Source organism: Acomys minous (assembly GCF_964271855.1).
Source record: "Acomys minous genome assembly, chromosome: 2".
NCBI lineage: Eukaryota > Metazoa > Chordata > Mammalia > Rodentia > Muridae > Acomys > Acomys minous.
Window position 1 is genome coordinate 141,733,536 of NC_140484.1, and position 26,871 is coordinate 141,760,406.

Here is a 26,871-nt window from a genome sequence, read left to right on the forward strand (position 1 = left end):
AGACATTATAGATAAGGAAACTTCTAGAAGTCATAGTGAATAGTAGTTAATGCTCCCTAAATAATGTGTCAGGACTGTTGGGAACACTTTTATATACTCATCCAATTCTAACAATAGCTGTGAATTATCTATGGTTGTTATCCCCATTTGATTAAAGCAGTTACAAAAAATATAAACAATGCTGATGTCATACTGTAGGTGGCAGAATCCAATCTCTGTTGTTCCTGTCCTATAGCTATTGGCAGTGAATAGAGTGGGTTGTAGAGGCCCCTAGATGTGCACAACTGTCAGCACATAGGAAAGCAAAGTTAAGGGATGGGCTAGAACCTGCTGGAAGGCTTAAGTACTCCAAGATGATTGCCTGCTGCATCATATTTTGCCTGGCATCTTAGGTGCTTGTTTAACTGTGTGCTTTTAAACTCTGAAGGTGGCCTGCAAATTTACAGCTCTGTAGCAAAAAAGAGCACCCCAGGGTGCTGCCCCAAGGCCATCAGGGTAGAAAGCATTCCTTGGACACTGGCTGAATATCATGAGTTCTATTAGACACAGAGTTGAGTGTTAATGAGATGGAGTTCCCCCTTCAGAGCTTCCATGGAGAACCTGTACCAGCCCAGTATGCCAGGAAGGTAATAACACAAAATAGAGAGAGTAACTTTTGGAGGAAAGGTTGAGCTGGGTTACAGCTTTAGAAGGTGAGGAAGGGAAACAGCCATGAGAGCAGCCTTCATGGGATCCTGAGAACTGTAAGTACAGCAGTGTTTGGGAGCCAGGGAAATCCACTGTTGAGAAGGGTGAGAGTTAAAATGCAGGTTCAGATGGGAGTTTACAGCAGGTAGCTGAACCAAGCCTGAGAATGCTGATGTCTCAGTGTAGACCTGGGGCCTGCACTGGACTGCACAGAGCAGCACCACAGTGAAAACTGAAGTTGCACATTCATCCTTCATGTAGTGGCCCACGTAGATTCTTCGTTGTTGACTTGCAGCTTGTGGTACATTATATAAATTGTTAGGAAAGCTAATATAGTGCAGGTTGGAAGAGTGACAAGATCCTTGGGAGGGCCTGTCATTTAGCATGAGATCAGAATGGTGACTGTGGGTAGTAATGGTATTTCTGAGTGAAAACTGACATGACTTACTGGCAACCTTCTTTTTTAGTAGTAAAAGAATGGGAAGAATTTAATGTGCCAACAAAGTGTCTAACTATGGGTAATTGGTAAAATTGCAAGTCCCAATAAAATTTGCAGCCTGTAAGATTATAGCAGAAATTTGAGATCCTATAATGTCAATTCTAAGAACATTCCAAGAAGGTAACTAATAGGAGAGCTGGGAAGCACATGTGATCTCAGATGGGCCAGAGAAGAAGGGGAATTAGAGGCTGAAGGCTTTGCTCGTGGGGAAAGGGAAAGGGCCACAGTCCTAAAATAAGAAAAATTGAATGCTTAACAGAGGGATGGAATCAAACCAACCCTATTTGTAAACTGGAACATAGAAAATTAATAGTCACGCTTCCTTTTAAACTGAAAAGGAAATTAAGAGTAGTAGAGTGATCCTAGCGTTACCAGTTTCAGACAGGACACCATTAATAGTATTAATGTTTGGCACTTAGCAATTTGTTTTATTAGATACAGAATCCCTTTAAGAACCACCTGTGTATCCTGGTGCAGTGGTGCACACCTGTAATCCCAGCACTCAAGGAGACAGAGGCAGAGGCAGAGGCAGGTGGATCTCTGTGAGTTCCATAACAGCCTGGTCTACAAATCAAGTCTAGGACAGCCAAGGCTACACAGAGAAACTCTGTCTTGGGGGGGAGGGGGAGAACCACCTGTTTTAACCAATTGTGGTTGCCAAGTCTTTTCTCTGCCATGTGATCCTAAGTTTTTGCTTTTTGTTTTTTTTAAATCTGAGAATTCACCTGTTGAGGCAGTCTTTGTAGCTAAGGCTAAGTGATCACATATAAATATGTGAAAATAAAAATTCTACTGGAATTGTTTTATTCACTTAATAGCTTTTTAATTTTTTTATGTTTTTATGTGCATTGGTGTTTAGCCTACATGTGTATATGTGTGAGGGCACCAAATCCCCTGGAATTTAGTTACAAATAGTTGTGAGCTGCCATGTGAGTGCTAGGAATTCAGCCATGGTCCTCTGGAATAACAGCCACTCCTCTTATCCACTGAACCATCTCTCCAGCCCCATTAATAACTTTTTAAAAATGTTTTATAGTTGAATATTTGAAACATTTAAAAATGAGGAGATAGTACCATGAGCCCATCTGCTCTCATTACCTGGTTTTGAATGGCACTAATTGGTAATCTAGTCTTTATATATCAGCGGTTCTCAACCTGCAGGCTGTGAGCCTGGTGGGAAGCAGGGGGGTTGACACCATTTCACAGGGGTCACATATCAGATATTTACACTATGATTTATAACAGTAGTAAAGTTAAATTTATGAAGTAGCAATGAAAATAATTTAATTTATACATGAGGAACTGTATAAAAGGGTCGCAGCATCAGGAAGGTTGAGAACCACTGTTGTATTTTTTTAAGCTTCCATCCCAATGATATGGCAGGCGCAGCTCCATTTCATCTGTATATAATAGTTCCTGTGATAGCAACATAACTTTTTGAACCATTTGTTTAAGTCATACCCAGACAAGTCTCATACATTGTAACTGATCAGTATGATTCTTTTTTAAAAATTTATTTTTATTTTATGTGTATTAGTGGTTTTTTTTTTAATTAAAAAAATTTATTTAGTATGTATACAGTGCTCTGCCTGCATGTATATCTGCACACCAGAAGAAGGCACCAGATCTCTTTATAGATGGTTGAGAGCCACCATGTGGTTGCTAGGAATTGAACTCAGGACCTCTGGAAGAACAATCAGTGCTCTTAACCTCTGAGCCATCTCTCTAATCCCGTATTAGTGGTTTTTGCTTGCATGTATGTCTGTGTGAGGGTGTTGGATCCTGGAGTTAAAGACAGTTGTGAGGTGCTATGTGAGTACTGGGAGTTCAACCTGGGTCCTCTGGAAGAGTAGTCAGTATTCATAATCGCTGATTCAGTATGATTCTTAATTGATTTAATCTGTTTTTAACTCCTTCTGTTCTTCTTTGTAATTCCCTAAAAATGTTATCTATTGAAAACCAGTGCTATTTATTTGTCTTATGTTTTGTCCAGCTTGGGTTTTAATGTTCTGTCATCACAGAGTCTGCATTTTTTGTGAATTACTTATTAGGACAAAGTTTTAGTCAGATTCAACTCTGACCCTTTACATTTAAGTGAGCTTTGCTTTTTATTCTTGAGACTAGAGCTTCTTTATGCATTTTGTTTTTTGAATTTGTAAGTTAGAAAAAGACTGTTTGATTAGATAGTACTAGTTTTACTTACTATCCAAATTCTGTGTATTGCCTAGAATGAAGATTTTATGTGATGATTTTGACATTGACCATGTTTTACAGACTGAAATCATTTTATGTACTTGACATGATTTCATCCTCCTAGGTGGGAATTTGAAGAATCTGAAGAAGATCCTGTGACAAGCATCCCATACCAGCTTCAAAGGCTTTTTGTTTTGTTACAAACCAGCAAAAAGAGAGCGATTGAGACCACAGATGTTACAAGGAGCTTTGGATGGGATAGCAGTGAGGGTAAGAACTCTCTTAACGATAATGACTTCTAGTGTTGAGAGACTTCCATACCACAGCATCACACATGTGTGACACATGAATAACTTAACTATCTTTACCCAAAACATCTCCTTGTTTTTTGTCTGGATGTTAATGTATTTTAAATTACTTAAGGTCTGAGAGATAAATTTTAACCAATTAATATTTGTACAAACATACTTCTTTTTGTTTTGACATGATAAAGATACTGAAATAAAGTTTAATTAAAAAGTAATTTTTTTTGTAAATTTAAAAACTTTTTCTTTTCTTTTTTTTTTTTTTTTTTGAGATTATAATGTAATTACATCATTTTTCTATTCTCTTACCTCCCTCCAAGCCCTCATATCTACCTCTCCTTGCTTTCTTTAAAAATGTGTGGCCTCTTAGCCAGTCACTGGCAGCACACACCTTTAATCCCAACACTAGGAACTCAGAGGCAGGTGGATCTCTGTGAGTTTGAAACCAGCCTGATATAGAGAGCAAGTTCCAGGACAGCCAGGGCTACATAGAGAAACCTTGTCAGCTTCTTTTTTTTCTCATTAATTGTTACTACAAACATGTTATAGATACATCTGTTAGGACTGGACTTCATAGCTCCCCATTTTGGTTGGTTTCAGTGATGCAGAGAGAAGTGTCTTCATGCAGACATTATTTCTTTTCAATGAAAACTAACAAGTATTCCAGTACCAAAAAGCTAATGCTACTTATACAACCCTGTTTGATTATTTTCCTGTGACCATCCTTTCATGGCTGTAATACGTCTTCCTATGTTCTTTAAGACTTCTTTTTTAGTTTAGTTTTGTTTTTTGTTTTTTTGAGACAGGGTTTCTCTATATTCTTGGCCGTCCTAGACTCGATTTGTAGACCAGGCTGGCCTCGAGCTCACAGTGATCCACCTGCCTCTACCTCCCAAGTGCTAAGATTAAAGGTGTGCACCACCACGCCTGGCTCTTTGAGACTTCTTAAAGTAGACTTGTCCATGTTTCTATTTATGTTGAAACAGTAACGCAATGTATGCTGTCTGATACTGTTTTTAATTAAATTTTATATTAAACAGCTTGGCAACAGCATGACGTACAAGAACTGTGCCGTGTTATGTTTGATGCTTTGGAACAGAAATGGAAGCAAACAGAACAGGTAAATTCTCTCTCAAGCTGAGGGGACTATGTGTTAAGAAGGCAGTTAGTATCTTAAAATGACTTTTATTCCCTTGGAATGTTTTAAGACTTGGACATCAGTCTGCTATATTTGGAAATAATTGACTAGGCTCTCTTCTGCTGTTGACTGAGTCCTAAGTGTCTTCATTAAACCACCCCCGATCTTGGCTTCCTCATTGTCCTACTTAGGATTTTTCTTGCTGAGATGAAATACCATGACCCAAAGCAATCACATCATAGTCTGTCATTGAAGGAAGTTAGAACAGAAACTCAAAAGGGCACAGTCCATGGAGGGGTGCCGCTCACTGGCTTACTCGGCAAGCTTTCCTACAGGACCCAGGTCCACTAGCCAGGGACAGCACTACTCATGGCCTGGGCTCTGCAGCTAGATGGAGGCATTTCTCAATTGAGGCTCCTTCTTCTCTGGTAACTCTTGTGTCAAGTTGACATAAAACTTGACAGTGCATTCATCATCAATATAAGGAATTTGGTCTATATGAGCAAGAAGGTCTTTTTGCACTCGAATGGTATATTATGGGGAAGGTGTAATTTTGAGTAGTTTCTTCATTTTAAAAAAATGATAATCTATACCTCATTATAAAGTGTATTCATCAAGCTTAGTCTTCATTTTGACCAGTCAAGTGTAGTCATATGCTTTGACTTTTAGGGTCCTTATTTATCTGACCTAACCACCAAGTGGCTCCATAGGCATCGTGTGGATGAGAGTGTAGGCTGAGGAGCAGCTAGAGGACCTGATATCTGATTGGAATGACATGGTGGCTTGGAAGAGACTCTTTTAAACACTAGGTGGAAACCCATTCATACATTATGCAATCAGGTTTAGAAGTCTATACCCGAGCTTTTCAAAAGACGAATAGGAAAATATAAAAGAATTTATAAATAGAAAAAGTATTGTTTTATAACTATTTGTTGATTTGCATCCCGCCCCCCTCCCCCATGGGGAAATACCAGACTCTTTTTTTTTTTTTTTAAAGTCCTAGATGCAGAAGACCTGCCTAGGGCAGGAAAATGAAGAAGGATCCATTAAGTTAGTTATATTAGAGTAGGCAGCACTGGTGGATCCAGTCTGAAAGCGTGTAGATCCGGGCTGGACCTTTCAAAAGATGTGAATTTATAAAGAAGGAAACTTAAGTATGCTTTCTTTCTGACCTGTATTTTACTTGAGAAATGATGAAACCATTTAAACAACCTGGTGATTTCTCTGCATAATCCTATAGGATTGAGTCATTGTATATAGATGGTATACGGGGCTGGTTTTTGTCCATAGGTCTGAAGTTACCTTTCCTCCTTGTTACAGCCCTTTCTGTGAGTCAGTCAGCACTTCATTGAGGTCAGCTGGGGCATCCCTACTGACTTCCTAAAATTTGGGACAAGGATCTTGCGGTGAGATGTCGTTACTTAGGGAATTACCTGCCTACTTTGAGTCTGACAAGCCCCATTTTGCTATTTGGGAAATAAGTGAGAGATACAGTCTTTTAGATGAAGATACTTTGAGGGTGATTAATTTTAATATATTGTTTGAATACTTGTACCTTAAATTCTTTAAACTGTTGTATGTTTATTATTAAGTTTTAAGTTTTTGTTCGCCCAAGTTAGCAGTGGAACTTTATAAGTCAGAATGTACTGTGAGACTAGTGGTGTTTGTGTAAAGCAGTCAAAGCACAGACAGCTCCTCCGCTCTAACAGCGTGCCTGCAGTGTGGACAAGGATACAGTCTAAGGGAAAAGAACAGAGTGAGTGATAGCTGACGTCATCACAGTCTGCTTACTACTTGAGAGTTTTATTGATTTGGGGTATTGAAATAATTGATTACATAAGGTTTTAAATTAGGGATAATCTGATTTTATTCATTTTTTTCAGGTGATTTTTTTCAAGTGTGAATTTTCTTCCCTAAAATTTTAGATGTCTTATATTGGCTTTATAAAACTTTAATAGTAAAAATCAGCATCATTTTTTTGTTTCTTCTAAAAAGCAAGGATTGAATATAACTTAAAATTGCTTATAACAAGGTACATTTTTTTTTAAATGTTAATGTTATTTTTAGGCTGATCTTATAAATGAGCTGTATCAAGGCAAGCTGAAAGACTATGTGAGGTGTCTGGAATGCGGTTATGAAGGCTGGAGAATTGACACATATCTTGATATTCCACTGGTCATCCGACCTTATGGGTCCAGCCAAGCGTTTGCTAGTGTGGTATGTACTTTCCAACTGACTGCTTGATACTTTTACACAGAGTACACAGTAGCCCAGGAGTGTAACTTCTTATTTGGTGATATCATTCTAAGATATACCTCTGGTTGTTAGTCATTTCTGTACTTTACATAGAAAAATCTAGAAGAGTTTTGATCCTTCAGTGCATGCAGCCGAGGAAGATGAACAGAATGAAGACAGGTACCTCTCATAGGGATTGGATTATTTCACCTTTATTTTTTATCTCTAACAATCTATTTTATAAACGGTATTTTAGCTCCACCTTTTTTTGACATAGAGAAGTCATTTGTTCTATAAATGTTTTGAAACTGGGAAAATAACCTCTAGGTCTTATAATAAAGGCTTTCTTGCTTTTAAGAAGTATCCCTAATCTGAGTACTTAATTACAAAGTACATTGATAGGAGGCTATAATCTCAGCACTCACTAGGCTGAGGCAGGATGATCGTAAGTGTGTATATGGCTGGCCTGGACACTGTGGAAGACTCTCCATGTCCCTCCATGTCTCTAAAACAAAGCAAGCATTATATAAGCACAGGTAACGGAAATCAGAAGGATAACGCCTTATTGTTCGTATGCAGTGTCTGATTGGGAGCTTGCCTAAAGAAGATATCCCATCTTTCTCCTCCTGACACCCATATTTTAATCAATATATATATATATAGTCTTATTCATTTTCACTGATATATATGTATTTTTACTCAGACAAAAGAGAGTCATGGGAGTTGTTGCTGCTTAATATTAGTAATCAAAAACATTTATTCAATATTTTTATGTGCCAAGGGAGCCTTTAGAGATAACTAGAACATCTTAGGTAGGTAGCTAGCGATTTTGAGACTGAGTCTCAGATAGCCCAGGCTGGCTTTGAACTGAAGATGATCCAGATTTTAATTTTTGAAAGTCTCTTAGTGAACCTGGAGCTCAGTAATTTGGCTAAGCTGGCTAGCTAACAATCCTCAGGGATCCTCCTGTCTCTCCTGCTCCAGGGCTAGGATACAAGTGTGGACCATTACAGCCAGCATTTTATCTGGATGCTGGGGATCCAAACAGGTTCTAGTGTTTACCTGGCAAGCGCTTTATTGACAAAGCTGTCACTCCATCCAAAAACAGCTTTTAGCATAATTTTGTCAGTTTGTTATTATATTCATGGCTATTAGCTGAAATTGGTGTTTTTAAAGTTGGCTCATATTTTTTTCTTCTCAAATAGCACCACTAATAGTATGGTTTAGTCCTGGGTCCGTGTAGGTTGAGTCTTTTCCATTATTTTTCAAAGATTTATTTTATTTGGGTGTATGTATCTGCAGCCATGTGTGCAAGAGCCTGAGGAAGCGAGAGGCATTGGCTGCCCCTGAGCTGCAGCTGAAAGCTGTGAGCAGCCCAACATGGGTGCTGGGAACTGAACTCAGGTCCTGGGCAGCAGCAATATGTACTCTTTCCCTTGAGCCATCTCTCCAGGTTAAAAAAATGAGTGAAATAAATAGCTATCCAAATTTAACAACTACAATCATCTTTTTTAATTTAAAATTTTTTAATCACCTCTTAGGATATTTAGCATGATTTCACACTTAGTAATGAATGCTAAAATCTCTTAAAATTAAAGTTTTTTAAAAAAATACATTGTACAATTATCTTACAATTGTTACAGCGGATACTACATATCTTATCTTTATTTAATTCATTGTAGTGGTGTTCAAGTACTTTTCTGCTCCGCAGCTTGCAGGATGAGTTCTGTTCATCACTCTTTTTGACAAGACTCAATAGATCCTCTTGCAAGACAAATTTTGTTAAATAAATTTGGGAACTATGCACCTTTAATTTTTTTTTTTTTTTTGAGAGTTGGAAAACATATTTTAAGTGTTCTAGAAATTTTTATAGCAGAGAAATTTGTTATAGGTATTTTATTTGTATTTCTCTGTGGCACACTTGCTAATATTTCAAGGTATACATGAGGATTCTGAGGAGCACAGCATGGAAGGATCTGTACTTAATTAAGGTCTATCTAGGAAAATGTGGATAAATGTAATAGGTTTTCCTTCCTTGCCAAGTCTTCTAAATTATGTTTGATGTTTGAACCAAAAAAAAATTTTTTTTTAGAGATTTATGTATTTTTTATTATGTATACAGTGCTCTGCCTACATGTACACCTGAAGCCAGGAGAGGGCACCAGATCTCATTGTAGATGTGAGCCACCATGTGGTTGCTGGGGATTGAACTCTGGATCTTTAGAAGAACAGGTGGCGCTCTTAACCACTGAGCCATATCTCTAGCCCCTTGAACCAAAATTATAATGCTATCTAATGTGATTTTCAGTGTGAATAGAAGTATTTAAGACACTTTTACTATAAATAAAACGGGATATAAAAACACAGAGGAGGTTGGAGCCAGGCATGGTGGTGCACACTTTTAATCCCAGTACTCAGGAGGCAGAGGCAGGCGGATCACTGAGTTTAAAGCCAGCCTGGACTACAGAGTAAGTCCCGTATAGCCGAGGCTACACAAAGAAACACTGTTTTGAAAAACCAAAAAAAGTAGGGGAGTGGGGAGATTGGGTTCTTAGACGTGATAGAAGGATGATGTTGATAGACCTGATAATGATCATCAAAAAAGGAAAAGGACTCACACTTCAGATACATCAGTAGAATTTTTTTTAATGTTTAAGTAAATAGGAATGATAACCAAAATCATACAAAAATCTGAAAATAATATTATATATAAGTTGTGTAAATATACCAACTTAGAAATATAGTAGATTTTAAAATACAGAATCTAATAATATGTTGTCCACAAGAAATTAGATGTACGTACATGTGTTTTGACAGTGAGACAATGGAAAATGATGTGTCATGCAAATATTCATCAGAAGAAACCAGGAATGGCTATGCATTAGGCAGATAAGGGAGATTCTAGAATGTTTCCATACCATCAAGACAATACTAAACATATATACACCAACTAACAGCTGCAAAGTGTATGAAGAAGTTGCTTTTTTTCAGAAAAGACATATAAACAAATTTCAGTTATCGTTGGAGATTTCAGTACCCCATTCTCTTCCAGTTGATAGGTAAAACAACTAGACAGAAATGACAAAGAAGTTAGAGAAGAATCCAACCACCATCATTTTGATAGAAATCTAATTGACACCAAATGTCCCATCTAGCTGCAGAGTACACATTTAAATACCATGAAATATAGTCCAGATAGGCCAACACTTGAGCTATGAAAGTACTCTTAAAATTTTTAACTCACATAATGTTGGCATAGTGAAGTTGGCATATATACCATTAGCAGAAAGAAAAAGGGAAAGTACCAGTACTTGGAATTCCGTGTGGAAGAGATGAAGAGAAAGGCTGAAAGAACATTTACGTATCATGTACCTAACAAAGGAATATCTAACAACATTTAAAGACAAAAATGTTTTGTCTTTTTTAATGTTTTTTTTTTTTTTTAATTTCACAATTCACTTCGAAAATTAACAAAAGACTGGGCAATGGTAGTGAATGCTTTTAATTCTAACACTCAGGAAGCAGAGACAGGCAGATCGTGTACATTCTAGGCCAGCCAGAATGAGTTCCTGGGCAGCCAGGGTTACACAGAGAAACCCTGTCTCAAAGAAGGAAGGAAAAAAACAGCAAAAGATGGGGGTTAGGGAGGGGGGGGATATCAGCAAAAGTCAAGGAAGAAAGGAAATCAGCAAACGGCATCACCAGCACCTACATTGTGTTAGAGTGGACATCGAGAAAACCAGCAAGCATCCAAATAATGATAGGTCAAGTAGAAAAACCGCAATAGGAATTGTAAGAACTTTTGTATCTGAATGAAAATGAAATTATAACATCAAATTTAAGACAGGTGGCACAATTTTGAAAAGAAAACTGAATGGTTCATTTTAAAAAGTAAAAGTTTTAAGTCAATAATCTTAATTATGTAACTTGAAAAAAAGAAAGTAAAAGAAACTCAGTAAAAGCAATGATATAAAAACAATACTTTGGAAAAAGAGTAGGAATCAGTGAAGAAAATGGGGGCAGTAGAAGTAATCAATAAAGCATCTTGTTCTTTACAAACAGGTTTCAAAACCCCTCTAGCAAGACTAACAGAAAAAGAGACAATAAAACTTCCCAGCATTGGGGATGAGAAGAAGCCACTCACAGTTAGAGGAGCACAAACTGCAGCCCACCAGTGCAGTCGGACTGTGCCAGTCACGGCAGCCCTGTGACGAGCGAGCTCCTTAACTTCATAACTGGAAAGCTTTGGAAAAGAACATGTTCAAGTCTGAATTGTTTCACAAGGCACTTGTACTAAACATTTTAAGAACAAAATATGAATTCAAAATAATCTTTAAAAAAAGAAGAAGAATCCTTCCCAGGTTGTTCTGTAGAGCCTTGGTGTCCAGATTGTCTAAGAAGGGGGTTATCTCTCAGCACTGTATTCAGTGAGTTCTGGCTAATTTAGTTAAGCTGGAGGGACAAGGGCATTTATGATTGTATACAAAGTCCGAAGGTGGCTTTAAAACAAGCAGATAATAGCAAGGCAAACTAAACTGATTTTACAAGGCCATAAAGTAAACATTCAAAAGTCATTATATTTTAGGGTATTTTCAATGGATATCTGATAATTATAGTATTTCTTTCAGTCCTGAAAAAAAGTGCAAATGTAAATGAAAAGCCGCCACCACCACCAACAAAACCCCACATATATTAGACTCCTTTACTGAAAACCAGAAAAACTCTGGGAAAGGTATTTCAATAGAGAAATGCATTGATTGGAAATTCATCATAGTAAAGACACCAATTCTTTAAAAGTCACAGGGTTGTACTGCAGTTCTTATTGAAGGCTGCCCAGACTTTTAATAGCATGTATATATATATATATATATTAGAATAGCCAAAATACTTTTTTTCAAAAGAATAATGTGAAGGGACAGATCTACCTAAATTGAAATGAATGCTACCTAGCAATAAAACCTTTTTCATATTCCTGCAGTCATCAGGATGATGTGATATTGGCAAAGAGACGATTGGACAGAAAACCCAGAGATAGACTCATACAAATATGCCCAACTGAATTTTTCACAGATAAATAATTCAGAAAAGGTAGAAACCCTGTCTCAAAAAAACAAAACAAACGAAGAAGAAGAAGAAGAAGAAGAAGAAGAAGAAGAAGAAGAAGAAGAAGAAGAAGAAGAAGAAGAAGAAGAACATGAACTGGCAAAAGTACTTTATCAATATTAAATTCCCTAAATTTAGTAACTGTACTTCTTATGTAGAAATTTTCCACTCACCTATTAAGATGTAAAATATACTATGTGAACTTGAACTTGTAGTTTGGGGAAAGTCCATAATACCAAGCATGGCAAAATATTTTTTAAAACGCACACACATTAAGCTTAAATTTATTTCATAAAAACGTCTGTAGAAAGAGCTATGTGAGAAACTGGTACATTTACACTATGGAATACTACTCAGCTATTAAAAACAAGGAATTCCCTAAATTTGTGGACAAATGGCTTGAACTAGAAATGATCATAATGAGTGAGCTAACCCAGAAGCAGAGTCAAATGGTATATACTCACTTATATCTGGACACTAGCCCAAGGGGCATGTCCCATGAAAGTCTTCACTTACCAGGAAAGTGGGACAGAGGGGAGAGCATCTTATTGGGACTTTAGGTTAGAGAAGCATGGGAGAATGGGGTAATAGAAGGATCTAGAGGGTCCTGGAAACCTACAAGAAGAACATTATGACTGGCAGATCTGGCCCAGGGGTCCTGCTCAAACTATGGCACCAGCCAAGGAAAATACGTGCAGTAAACTTCAAATCCCTACCCAGATCTAGCCAATGGACAGGACATTCTCCACAATTGAGTGGAGAGTGGAGACTGACTTTCACACGAACTCTGGTGCCCCATATTTGACCACGTCCCCTTGATGGGGAGGCCTGGTGGCACTCAGAAGAAAGATAGCAGGCTACCAAGAAGAGACTTGATACCGTATGAGCATATACAGGGGGAGGAGGTCTCCCTTAGTCACAGACATGGGGAGGGGAGTAGGGGGAAAGCGAGAGGGAGGGAGGAATGGGAGGATACGAGGGATGGGATAACCATTGAGATGTAATAAGAATAAATTAATAAAATATTAAAAAGAAAGAAAGAAAGAAAGAAAGAAAGAGCTATGTGGTACATGCCTTTAATCCTAGCACTTAGGAATCAGAGGCCAGCCTGGCCTAAATAACTTCTAGGCCAGCCAGAAATACATGAGAGTTCCTGTCTCAAAAACTAAGACTCAGCTTAACAAAGCCTAAATTTTTTAAGTTACCTAATGTTGCTCCCTCTTATTTACTTATTTTTTTAAATATTTATTTATTTTTGGTTTTTCCAAGACAGAGTTTCTTTGCGTAGCCTTGGCTGTCCTAGAATTAGCGTAGCTCTGTAAACCCGGCTGACCTCAAACTCCCAGATCCACCTGCCTCTGGCTCCCCAGGGCTAGGTGCCAGGATTAAAGGTATCTGCTGCTACCACCACCCAGCCCTTTATTTTATTTTTTGAGACAAAGTATCACTGTGTAGCCCTGGCTATCCTGAAACTCAGACAGATCCACCTGCCTCTGCCTCCCCAGTGCTGGCATTTAAAGTGAGGGCTATCCACACCAGCACACTCTTATTTTAGATTCTGCTTTACTAGTTCAAGTTCTATTTGGAAGCCTTCCAAATTTGGCTTCAGTCGTGATAAGCCAAGGCTGTAAATTTTTAAGCTTCTTTTTCCTTATGTTTTAAAAGGAATTTTTCATTCTTAGAATATGCTTCAGAGAGAAAAAGAATTGTTTTCTAAGTGTATTCTTGCCTATGATTGCCAGTGAAACACTTAGTGATATATTAAAAACAAACTTGGTACTCTTTCTCCTCCCTTCTTGGGGCTTTATCTTTTGAGAAACAATTTGTTCTGTTTTGACAGAAAAACTATTGAACCCACTTGGCCTTAGTGACTTGTTATCCATCTCTTTCTTTTCTTTTCTTTCTTTCTTTCTGGTTTGGTTTTGTTTCTCTGTGTAGCCTTGGCTGTCCTTGAACTCACAGAGATCTGCCTGCCTGTGCCTCCTCAAGTGCTGGGATTAAAGGCGTGTGCCACTGCACCCAGCTAATTATCATTTTCTTTGTATGTGATGTGTTATTGGTAGCTCTGCTTAGACCATGTGTGTAGAAAAGATACCATTAGATAAAATTTGAGACCACACATCAATCTTAGTGTACTGCATTGAGTATTGTTTTAATTTGAAGTGCTAGTGATTAAAGTGTTCATATGCACCAGCTCTTTGTTGTGTTTCATGCTTCTAAGACTGTACTGAGATGAGAAAACCACATGGCTCTGCTGCGTGAAAGTCCCAAGAACCCGCATGCCTTTGGCCGCAGAATAGTAGTGCATGGTAATTAAAGGGTTTCAGTTATAACTAGTGCAGTTACTATAGTGATTAATAATGACTGTGCAAGTTTTAAAATTATGGATCAAGTGAGGACAGTTGTCAGTTGCCTGAACTGAAAGCTGAGCTGATACCTATAGACACACGTCTAAGATACATGCAAGTGCTTTCTAAGATCAGGGCTTTCCTTTCTGTATCATTTAGTCAAACACCACAACATAAAAGTCAGTAAGAAATTAGTTAGACATGGTTGGGGTATAAAATACTGGCCAACGGAATTCTTATGAAGAATGAATAGCATAATTTTATTATAAATTTTAATGATAATTATAATAATTAGTTCTGTTCTAACCATTCGATTCATAGCAGTTTTGGTGACATCAGTATTTCATATTTAAGGCTTTGCCATTAAATATTATTATTTTTTAACTAGGAAGAAGCACTACATGCATTTATTCAACCAGAGATCTTGGATGGCCCAAATCAATATTTTTGTGAACGTTGTAAGAAGAAATGTGATGCTCGTAAGGTAAGAGGCATATAAATATTATTATGTGATTGTCTGAGGTGATACTCAGTATTAAATCCATTTGTTCCCTTAATCACACCTGCTTCTTTTTAGGGCCTTCGGTTTTTGCATTTCCCCTATCTGCTGACCTTACAGTTGAAAAGGTTTGATTTTGATTATACAACCATGCATAGAATTAAACTGAATGATCGAATGTCCTTTCCAGAGGAGCTGGATATGAGCACATTTATTGATATTGAAGATGAGGTAATTATTTATTACATTTTCTTGTGAGGCTTTTCATTATAGATTTATACTTTTTTATTTGTTTGTTTGGTTGGTTTTTTCGAGACAGGGTTTCTCTGTGTAGCCTTGGCTGTCCTAGACTCGATTAATTGTAGATCAGGCTAACCGTGAACTCACAGTGATCCACCTGCCTCTGCCTCCCGAGTGCTGGGAATAAAAGTGTGCGCCATCATGCTTGGCTTTTTAAAAAAATTTTTTAATTACTTTACATAGATATAAGGGTGTTTTGCCTGGAGATATGTCTGTGTCGCTTGTGTGCTTGGTGCCCTCATAGACCAGAAGAGGGTGTGTTGTATCTTTTGAAACTAGAGTTAGAGAGTTGTGAGCCACCATGTAAACTCAGGACCTGGGAGTTAAACTCAGGACCTCTGGGAAAGCAGCCAGTGCTCTTACCACTCTCCAGCCCCTTTATATTTCGAGAAGAGTTTTGTGAGATGAGTTAAGAATGATAATATTTTAAGTATCTCTTGATGGACACTTTCTCCTTCCTCATTTTTTGTTTTTTGTTTTTTTGAAGTTTTGTTTGTTTGTTTTGGTTTTTTGTGTTTTTGTTGTTGTTGTTGTTTGGTTTTTTGTTTGGTTTTTTGTTTTGTTTTGGTTTTTTGTTTTGTTTTGTTTTTGTTTTTGTTTTTCAAGACAGGGTTTCTCTGTGTAGCCTTGGTTGGGCTGAACTCACTTTATAGACCAGGCTGGCCTCGAACTCACAGTGATCTGCCTGCCTCTGCCTCCCTAGTGCTGGGATTAAAGGCGTGCGCCACCACCGCCCAGCCCACTCCTTCCTCACTTTTCAATGGTATATTGCATGAGAAGACTATTGCTGTGGCTAAAACGCTTCTTGACATTGCACACTTAAGTATCTTATTTGGTCAGAATAGCATCATCTCTTTAAAAGACAAAAGAGTTTTACCTGTCTTGAATATGGGCAGTAATCTTGTTTCATAGTTTCTTTATTATTGGAACTGTGTGTTGCAGCTGGAGTCCTAATCTTTACTACACATTGAGCAAATATGTGTGAGTGAATGAACAAAGTACCATATGGCTTTAATGTCTTCTGTTTGTGCTAATACTCTTTTTAGGAATTAAGGTACTTTGTTACTCCCACATACCATTTGCTAGCTCTTAAATTAAGCTAGAAATACAAACATACAAGAGGTTTTGTCAATTACTCTTTTTAATTGTGTTTTTTGTTTTAACTTGAAACTTTAAATAGTTTGAACATGGGATTTTGATGACTGCAGGAAAGGCTCATCGTTTCTTTCTACTCACTGACTTCCAAGGGTTTTCTAGCTTTATTAATAAAAAGAAATTATAATATCTTGCTTGATTCTTTTGGATGTTCTCCTGATTGCATTGAAAGCATTTACAATCTGGGTTTTAAAAAAATGTACTTAAAATGAAACAAATACTTCTCTTAGTCAGAACATGTTAAACTATGTAAGCATAGTAGAAAACATAGGTACAAGTTTGAATATCTTTTCCTTTATTGGCTTAAGATTTTAAGATAATTATGTCTTACTAGAAATCTCCTCAGACTGAAAGTTGCACTGATAGTGGAGCAGAAAATGAAGGCAGTTGCCATAGCGACCAGATGAGCAATGATTTCTCTACGGATGATGCTGTTGATGAAGGAATATGCCTGGAGAGCAGTAGTGGAACTGAGAAAATCTCAAAACCTGGCTTGGAAAAGGTATCTTTTATGAAGTTTATTCGTATTAGGTACTGAGCATGCTAAGCAAGTGGCTTGCCAGAGAGGCATACCCCCAGTTCCTGCATGTTTTAATTAAGATAGAGAATATTAACAGAAAATAAGGCCAGGCATGGTGGCCACATCTGTAATCCCAGTCTCAGGAGGCAGAGACAGATAGATCTCTGTGAGTTCGAGGTCTACAAAGGGAGTCCAGGACAGCCACAGCTACACAGAGAAACCTTGCTTTGAAAACACAAAAACAAAAATAAAAAGAGAATATAGTAATTTCTGAACTTCATTATTTTGTGTTTCTTTTTTAATTAATGCTTTTTAAAATGTTTTGTGGTATGATCATAATTGTATTTTGGGAAACACTACTTATAGATGGGATGCTAATTATTCTTATTTTTTAAAGTTTATTTATTTATTATGTATGCAATGTCTACATGTACACCTGATGCCAAAAGAAGCCACCAGATCTTATTATAGATGGCTGTGAGCCACCCTGTGACCTGAAAATTGAACTTAGAAATTCTAGAAAATTGTGCTCTTCTTTAAATTATGATCTGGAAACCTTTCAAAACCCAGGATACTGTCTGTGGTAGGACATTGTTTCACCGTGTCAGTGGTTTTAAGGTTCTTGTCCAGCTACCCTTTTACAGCCGTGTAACCAGCCTCACTGAGGGGTAGTTTCATATACAAAATCCTGAGCATAGTGTAGGATTACCTTTTCTCACATCACAGAACAATTAGATATAAAGATTTGGGGCAATATCTAAGAATGGAGTATTATAGTATAAAGCTGTTTTGGATCAAGGCTGCTCTTTTTTACCACCATCACCACTGTCCTTGACTTTTTAAAGTTACCTCCCCCATTGAGGGAAAAGCGGTGAGTGGGAATTGCTGGGCAGTGAATAAGGCAACAGAGACATGACAGCTCCATATGAGACCATTAAGCTGCCATGAGCCCAGTGCAGCTCCACCTTGCCTATTCTTGTGTGTAGATAATCGTGGTATCTGTTAGTAAAGACAGTTTGGTTTCTTCATTCTGATATGGTTGCCTTTTCTTCTTCCTGTCCTAATGCCCTAGGTAGATGTCCAATTCAGTAAGACATAAATAGGAATGATAAGACAGTGTTCTTGCCTTTTCCCTATTTTAGGAAATGCTTTCAATATAATTGTTAGTAAAATATTGTACCTGAGAACTCTTAACTCTTCCCTCATATAAGCTGAATTGCCTTTTGCAATTGTAATGTGATACCTATGATTCTAATCTAGAACTTGCAATCTCAGAATGTTCCAGGAACATAATTGTGTGGAGAGGTGCTAATTACAATAAAACTTTAAAATATGTTACTAGTAACCAGTTTATATATGCCTGGAATCCAGACACTTGGGTGGCAGAGGCAGGAGGATCTCATTAGGTATCAGGTTCTAGCCAGTAGTGACTACAGAGTGAGCCTATTTCAAAAAATAATTAAAAATGGTCTCGGCACAAATTCTAGATCACAGATAAATTTTGCAGCCTGCCTATCATTACTTTGATTAATCTTACTTTTGTAAGTACTCAAGTTTTGAACTACTCAAGTTTTCAGAATTTGTTCTAGAAGTTTCATTGTGTAATAATTATAGTCAGTTTGAAGTTACTTAAAACAAAGTGAGATGTCCTGATACTTGATTTTGGAAGGCCAAAGTACTTTTGAGGCAATGAATAGAGAGGGGAAAGGGCAATGGAAGTGTATCTGCCTAGCATGCCTGAAGTCCCGCATCTGTTCCCTAGTGTTGTAAAACAAAAAGAGAAAGTGGAGAGCTCCTGCAGAAAAGTGAATGAGACCTAACAGACCTGTACAGTAGTGCACACCTGTGATCCCAAATGTAGGAGAAAAGACAGAGAATTAGCTGCAAGTTTGAAGCTAGCCTGATCTAATGTAACTTGTTCCAGTCCAGAAAGGGTTGCAAAGCAAGACCCTCTCAAAGCAAACTTCAAAACAGAAACAAACTGAAAAACCCTTCCTTGCCCATTTGGAGAATCTACTTGTGGCAAACCAGTCTTTCTAACTTTCTGTGTCATAACCTTCACTGGAGACTCTATTTCTTTTTCTTTTAAAAGTTATTTTATTTGATGTGAATGGGTGTTTTACCTACATTTCTGTACACCATGCGTATATACCTGATGCCCTTAGAGCTCGAAGAGGATGTCTAAGTTACAGACAGTTGTGAACTGTGTGAGTGCTGGGAATTGAACCTGGGTCCTCTGGAAAAGCAGCCAGTGCTCTTAAACACCGAGCCATCTCCAGCCCTGGAAACTCCTATTTTTATTCACTGCAGGTAGAAATGGTGAAGACAAACCAAAGAAAGGGTTCCTTCCAGCCCCAGCTTGGTGAACCAGTGAGTTTATTGCACCTCTTTAATGGAGTGTGATGGTTCTTAGGCAAGTCTGTCACCAAAAAGCCGACTCCAGCATGGATAACTATTTATAAAAGTCTCCCTTCTCAGCACTTGGTTACTACTGTTTATATAACCTGAGCCTCTGAGTTAATACATTAACTTATATTTGGAAGTGGTTGTGAAGTTTTTAAGGTTAAAAATATTTGCTGTCTTAATTAGGCTATCTATTGCTGTGAAGGAAAACATTTCATTGGGGCTGGCTTACAGTTTGGAGGTTTAGTCCATTGTGATCATGGTGCTGGCAGACATGGTGCTGGAGAGGCAGCTGAGAGTTCTACATCTTGATCCTAAGGCAACAGAAAGAGACAGTCACACTACTCACACTACACCTGGCTTGAGCATTTGAGACCTCCAAGAGACACACTTCCTCCAACAGAGCCACACCTACTAATAGTGCCACTCTCTGTGTGCCTATGGGGCCATTTTTATTCAAACCACCACTGTGTGTGTGTGTCATGTGCGCCCACACAGGCTCACTCTCTCACAATATCTGATTTCTTTCTTTTTTTTTTTTTCTTTTCCCTTTATTTTTTATTATCTAAAAGAGAAGAATCTATTCAAGCAATATCGTTTCTACAATTTTCTTTTTTTTTTTTTTTTTTTTTTTTTTTTTTTTTTTTTTATTTTTAATACATTTTTATTAATTTATACATATTACATCTCAGTTGTTAGCCCATCCCATGTATCCTCCCATCCCTCCCTTCCTCCCACTTCCCCCCCCTACTCCCCTCCCCTATGTCTGTGTCTGAGGGGGATCTCCTCCCCCTGAATATGCTCATACGGTATCAAGTCTCTCCTTGGTGACCTATTATCTTTCCTCTGATTGAACTAGAAATTGTCATAATGAGTGAGTTCACACAGAAGCAAAAAGAGCTAAATGGTATATACTCACTTATATCGAGACACTAGCCCAAGGTGTACGTCCCCATGAAAAACTGTACCTACCAGAATAATGGGTAAGAGGGGAGGACATCCTATTGAAACTTTAGGTGTGAGAAGCCTGGGAGAAAGAGGAAATGGAAGGATCCAGTGGGTCCTGGAAAACTACAGGCGAGTCTGGGCCCTGGGGTCCTCCGCAAACTGTGGCAACAGCCAAGGAAAAAATAGGCAGTAAAAACCTTGAACCCCTACCCGGACTAGCCGATCGACATTCTCCACTGTTGAGTGGAGAAGAAGATCTAACTCTCACACAAACTCTGGTGCCCCATATTTGATCATGTCCCTTGGATGGAGATGCCTGGTGGCACTCAGAGGAAATATCTGATTTCTTAAGTGCTAGGATTACAGGCCTGAGCTGCCATATCTGACTGCTCCCTATTGATTTTAAAGATGGAAATACTGGTTGCCAGGGTCTCTGGCATTGCTGATTCTTTAAGGGGGTATGAAGTGCCAAGGCTTCTAAAAGAAAAGACAATTGAAGCTAGTGTTCCAGCACATGTCTTATAATCCTACACTTGGAAGGCTGGTCTAGAAGAGTTATAAGTTTGAGGCCTACCCTAGGCAACTTTAGTGGGTTCAAAACCACCTGGGCAACTTGGACCCTATCTTGAAGTGAAAAATAACAAAGAGGAGCAGACATACAGCTACATGCTGGAGCCCTTGCCTGGTAGCATCTGTGAGTTCAGTCTCTATTACCAACAAAAGAATAGAGAAAAGGTTCTTATATCTTATTTTTATTATAGACAACACAAGTTATGTTCAGAGTGGGATGGCCATAAGCTGACGTATTATGGAAATAGTACAGTTCTGGATTAGGGGGCAGGGATGTGAGTGTCTTGACAGTGTCTCTTCTGTAGAGCCTTGGCCGTCCTAAAATTCCCTGTGTGAATGAGACTGGCCTTAACTGCACAGAGTTACATCTGCTTCTGCCTCTCAAGTGCTGTAATGTAAAGTGTAAGTTACCATGCCAGGCTCAGATTCATTATTAATTTAAATAATAGATGCCAAATTAATATTACTTATCAAAAATATTGCATAAGTATATTAGAAGAGACTTTAGATTACTGTCAGAAACAGAGTTCTATTTAAAGGGCAAAAGCAATGTGTTGGTGATTTCTTTCATTTTTCTTTGTTTTTGATGCTTTGTTGTTTTGTTTTTTGAGACAAGAGTTTTTCTGTGTAGTGTTGACTGTCCTTGAACTTACTTTGTAGACAATACTGGCCTCAAACTCAGATCCACGTGCCTGTGCCTCCCAAGTGCTGGGATTAAATGCGTCGTGTGCCACTACCACCTGGCTAGTAATTTCTTGATCATGCTATGCAAATTAAAACAGCTTTCTATTTAGTACATATGTCACAAAATTTCAGACTATTATTCTTTCATAAATAATCAAGCATATGTTTATAGACATATATATATATATAGTCCAAAGATCAGAAGACATCATAATTAAAATGCAGGATGAAAGTATCGCATACTAAGGTTTTTGGTGACTTGCCATTATAATGCTGCCTAAGGGACAAATTAGCTTACATAGAATAGCTGTCATGTTACTTCACGCTGCATCCATAGGAAATAGGGAGTTTCAAAGAAGAGGTTCGTAGTCTTCTCTTCTAAACTTTTTTTTTTCTCTTCTTAGAACTCCCTGATGTATGAGCTCTTCTCGGTGATGGTGCATTCAGGGAGTGCTGCTGGAGGTCACTATTACGCCTGCATAAAGTCTTTCAGTGATGAGCAGTGGTACAGTTTCAATGACCAGCATGTGAGCAGGGTAAGGCTCCTGAAGTGAAGTAGTTACTCAGAGCACAAGTGCCTGTGATGGTGTGTCTCGGGTTCCTGTGGGACCAGCCTTTCACTGTTAGTGCCTTTGTTCTGCTTTGCTAGAGTTTATTACCTGTTTCCAAGATAGACTGCCCCTTTCCTCCAGCCTTCACCCTCCTTCTTATGTTCTCCTTGTGATTGATGTGGACCTAGCCCTTGAGCCTAACCCACCAGAGCAGCCATTGGTAAACTCGGAATTATCTTAGGAATGTGACCCATCTAACCGGAGCCTAGAAGACTGCATTAGAGTTGGGCTTGGGGGTTCACACGTGTAATCTCCAGCGCTGGGTGCCTGAGGCATAGGATTGCCACGAGTTCAGGCCCAGCCTGTCTGGGGAGGATGGGAGGAAGCTAGAATATTGGGTCACATGTTTACATGATGACATCAATGTAAAGATGCCACTACTGTTTACATGATGACGTCAAAGTAAAGATGCCACTGCTGTTTACAAAAGCATAACGTTGTAACTTTTTAGATAACTCCAGAAGACATTAAGAAGACACACGGTGGGTCTTCAGGAAGCAGGGGCTACTACTCCAGTGCTTTTGCAAGGTAAGCAGTAATAGCATGAGCTTCAGTTTTGATCCACTGGAGTGAGCTGTAACTTTACCCCAGGCTCAGCAAACTGCAAGCCTTGGGCGTCTGTTCATACGTGCTGGCTCATGCTTTCCTGCTATAACAGCTTGAGTTGCAACACAGACTAGCGGACCTGCAAGGACTTTAGTTTGGTCTGGTTTGGTTTGGTTTTTCAAGGCAGGGTTTCTCTGTGTAGCTTTGGCTGTCCTGGAACTCACTGTGTAGACCAGGCTGGCCTTGAACTTGTAGAGATCCACCTGCCCCTGCCTCCTGAGTGCTGGGATTAAAGGTGTGTGCCACCACCATTCAGCAAGACTGAGTAGTTTTTTCTTGGTTCTTTCCAGCAAAGCAGTTTTCCAAGCCCTGACTTAGCTGTAGTAGGCTTTGTGGCACACAGCCTTCTTTATGACCTCACCATGTTACCAAAAGGAGATGTTTTAACCTTTTCATATGAGTACCATTAACAATGATTTTCCTTTCTTTCTGGTGGTATGATTTTTGATTATTTGAAAGAAAAAGACACTAATATTTCACGGAAAGATCTGGTGCTTATAAATGGAATCTACTGTCTATTTAGAAGGACCTGTTAATTTTTTTTCTTTCTTTTTTTTTTTTACATTTCTCACAGCTCAACAAATGCCTATATGCTGATATACAGACTGAAGGATCCAACAAGAAATGCAAGTATGTTAGCCCATCATAAAGTAATTTCCTTTGTTTGTCTTACAGACCTAGATAACTGCTTTTAGGTAATAGAACAGTTAACAGCTAGGATTTTTTAATACTTGGGAGGGTAAATTATAAACACTCATGAAATAATACTAAGTGATAAAAACAGCTTACAAAAGTCTGTCGAGCTGGGCATAATGATTTGTGCTTGTAACTCTAGCTACTTGGTGGGCTGAGTGAGGCAGGAAGATTACAATTCTGAGGCCTGCTGACACTTTAACAGGCCCTTTAGTGATTTGAAAGGAGCTGAGGCTACAGCTAGGTGATTGAGTTCTTGGTTAGCATTCACAAGTCCCCAACTTCTGACAACCAGTACTACACACAGGCAGGCATGTGCTCACACGCAAGCAACACCCACACACAGATAGGTGGTTGGAATACTCTATAACACACTTTCTCTTTGATAAACAAATTAGGTTTTTAAGTAAAATTCACCCTGTGCAGTGTCCATACCTACTGTGTGTGTTCTAGAGCAAATCACTTGAGTTTGCTGAGTCTTTGCAGAGGTGAGGACTGGAAATGACGACACCTGGTGGGGTGTGACCCATGAGTGAAACAACACTTCAGGGTCTTATAGCAGTGCTAGGATGCAGTGAAAGCTCAAATTACCTACTGCTTATTTCAAGCTTTTGGGTTTGTTCATATCCACATAGTTTGAGAGAGGGCTCCAGATGGCCTAAAATACTTCAGAAATCATTTATTAGAGAGAGTTAAGCATCTTTTATTTCATTGAAGAACAAATTTTTGTGAATCTAGTAAAAATTTTTTGTTAAACTTTATTAAGAATCCCAGGGGCCAGCAAGATGGCTCAGCTGGTCAAAGGTACTTGTTGCCTGATGGCCTGACTTTAATGCCCAGAACCTTTGACGCTGCCTTTTAGCCTCCCCAAAGTAATCCTTAGTGTAAAGTATATTTGTCCTTCTATATTTGAATTTTCAGTTCTTGGGTGTTGGGGTTTTTTTTTTCCTTGCTAATTCTTACTGATTCACAGTGTTACAAACATGTTAGGGTGTGTGTAATTTTGTCTGTAGATGCATATACATATGATGAGTTTTATAATTTTAAAAAAGTAATGACTAACTTTGATCTGAACATACTTATTCTTAGTATGCTGATGTGCTCTTAGGATATCTTTCAGCCATTATATTTTCTGTTCATCTGTTTGTGAACAAAAGTTCACTAAGCAAGACTTAGTACCTAGTCATTGTTTCAACAAATGTATATTTCAGGACCTGAAGATTTGCTGTAGCCAGGACTGTAGTTCATATATCCTGGGGACCTTGCACAGTGCAGTGCTTTACCCCTTCCCTTTTTGGCTAACTCTAGTTCTACAGTAAACACCAGGGGGCACTGTGTGCTTTTTAGCTGGTTGATTGCATGAAGGTCATACAGCCAGTGAGGAAAGATTTTTTTAAAGACTGGAGCTGATTTCAGGAAACATTGTGTTTTTACTCTTTACAGGTTCTGTTGATTGATACTGATAGTTATTGTTTTCCTTAAAGTCAGTCATTGGCTTTATTCAAGTGTCCTTATTTCACATTGTTTTTTTTTATATACTTTTATATATATGTAAACTCCACGGAGTTACCAGTTTCATGCCTCTGCTTTCTTTGGATAGCAGGTAGCTGAAGGGCTGCTTTGAGGAGGTAGGAAGGTAGTAATGCTATCAGATATAGTAACAATCACATATTGTAACATTTACTCATTTGTGCTACGCTTTAAGGGCCAGGTGCTCTTAATAAGCTAAGGGAGCCAAGGTTCCAAAGTAAAGTTGCCAAAGGCCACAGCATTCCATGGTGATAGCATAATCTGAAATTCAGCATGACTTGATTTTAAGTTTCCGAGGCTTTTTAAATTTTTGAAGTCTTGCTGAGTTGTAGGGGCTGAGCCATGTACTAGGTCTGAATATGATCTCGCCATCAATGGTTCTTCACTGTGGCCTAAGGAAGACTTCTGTTGCACACTGAAAAGAGGCTGCATGGTTCCGTGAATGCACAGTAGAGCAAACGGGTACGGGAACCCACTCTGAGTGATACTATCTCATGTTCCTAGAGTTTCTAGAAGTGGACGAGTACCCAGAACACATTAAGAACCTGGTGCAGAGGGAGAGAGAATTGGAAGAACAGGAAAAGAGGCAACGAGAAATTGAGCGTAACACATGCAAGGTTTGATTCCATGTTTGTGGTTGACAAGTGGTGTTGGTGTTTGCTTTTCTCACCGTTGTTGTTCTCATGGTAGCTCAGAGTCAGCTGCTCAGTCAGGCCGGCCGGTGGTCCTCAGGCGGTACTGAGGCACAGTGATGTGTGGCGTGGTGGCCAGTGCCTGACAGCTATATGAGGCAGGCGTTCCCATGTCCTGAGGAGGGAAGGCCTGCGAAACACATAAAAACAACGCCACACCTGAGTTACTGCCCTGCTGCCCCTGCTGTTCTCCCTTTAAAGCCCTTCAACGGGAATGAGGAGGTGCTCAGCAGTTAAAAGCACTGACTGCTCTTCTAGAGGATCTGGGTTCAATTCCCAGCACCTACAACTGTCTGTTACTCCAGCTCTAAGGGATCGGACACCCTTTCTGACACACATGGTACAGACATGCATGCAAGCAAAGCACCTACCCACATTAAAAAAAAAAACTTTTAATTAAGTATATTCAAAAATGAATACTCTTGGAGATAATTTCTCTTACAGAGATAACCCTGTGAAATATTACACTTATAAAAATTTTGACTAGAAGCATATTAATCAGTGTTTCCCAAATGAGTCTTTTTTTCAAGACGTAAGACTTAGTCACTGTCAAATAGTTAGAAATAAGGACAGAAAGAATTTTCTGAACAATGTCTTTTGTTTTTTAATTACGTTGTTTTGATAATAAAGAAAAGTACTATCTGCCAAAATATTCATCTGGGACACTTGACCTAGTGAGTTGATGATGGTATTTTCTATTTTGTAGATAAAATTATTCTGTTTGCACCCTGTGAAACAAGTCATGATGGAAAACAAGTTGGAGGTTCATAAGGATAAGACATTAAAGGAGGCAGTAGAAATGGCATATAAGGTACGTTTAGTTTTGATAGCACCCACGTTCTGTAGTTGAGACAGATGATGTAAGTACTTTGAATGCTATGTGTTAATCCCCCTCCATCCTCCAGCTGTTCTTTGGATATACTCGGTTGATTTTGAAGGCAACTGAAAGGCCAGTTAATCTTACTGGATACTGAAATTAGAATTAGAAACACATTTATTTGTGCTCTCTATGTATTTAGCAGAGATTATGATTTATTTTTAAGCTGTAAGTACTGTGCTGGGCAGATTCTGATGGCTCCTGGGGAACCCTAGCCCGGGCACCTAAACTCCATCTTCCTCTCCTCAACCCAGTTATAAGGTTCAGCATCTTTA

General features: G+C 38.6%; 1 protein-coding gene across 3 annotated transcripts in view; it reads left to right on the forward strand.

Annotated features, from left to right (window-relative positions):
• USP47 (ubiquitin specific peptidase 47) overlaps positions 1-26,871 on the forward strand; it is an 84,763-nt gene that overhangs the window by 36,226 nt on the left and 21,666 nt on the right. For all 3 annotated transcript variants that reach the window (XM_084772985.1, XM_084772983.1, XM_084772984.1), the window contains 11 exons: positions 3,504-3,649; positions 4,725-4,804; positions 6,890-7,039; positions 14,897-14,992; positions 15,086-15,238; positions 16,797-16,964; positions 21,992-22,123; positions 22,650-22,726; positions 23,379-23,434; positions 25,532-25,644; positions 26,426-26,530. In XM_084772985.1, coding sequence (XP_084629111.1) covers positions 3,504-3,649; positions 4,725-4,804; positions 6,890-7,039; positions 14,897-14,992; positions 15,086-15,238; positions 16,797-16,964; positions 21,992-22,123; positions 22,650-22,726; positions 23,379-23,434; positions 25,532-25,644; positions 26,426-26,530 — 1,276 coding nt within the window. The remainder of the gene's footprint in view (positions 1-3,503; positions 3,650-4,724; positions 4,805-6,889; positions 7,040-14,896; positions 14,993-15,085; positions 15,239-16,796; positions 16,965-21,991; positions 22,124-22,649; positions 22,727-23,378; positions 23,435-25,531; positions 25,645-26,425; positions 26,531-26,871) is intronic.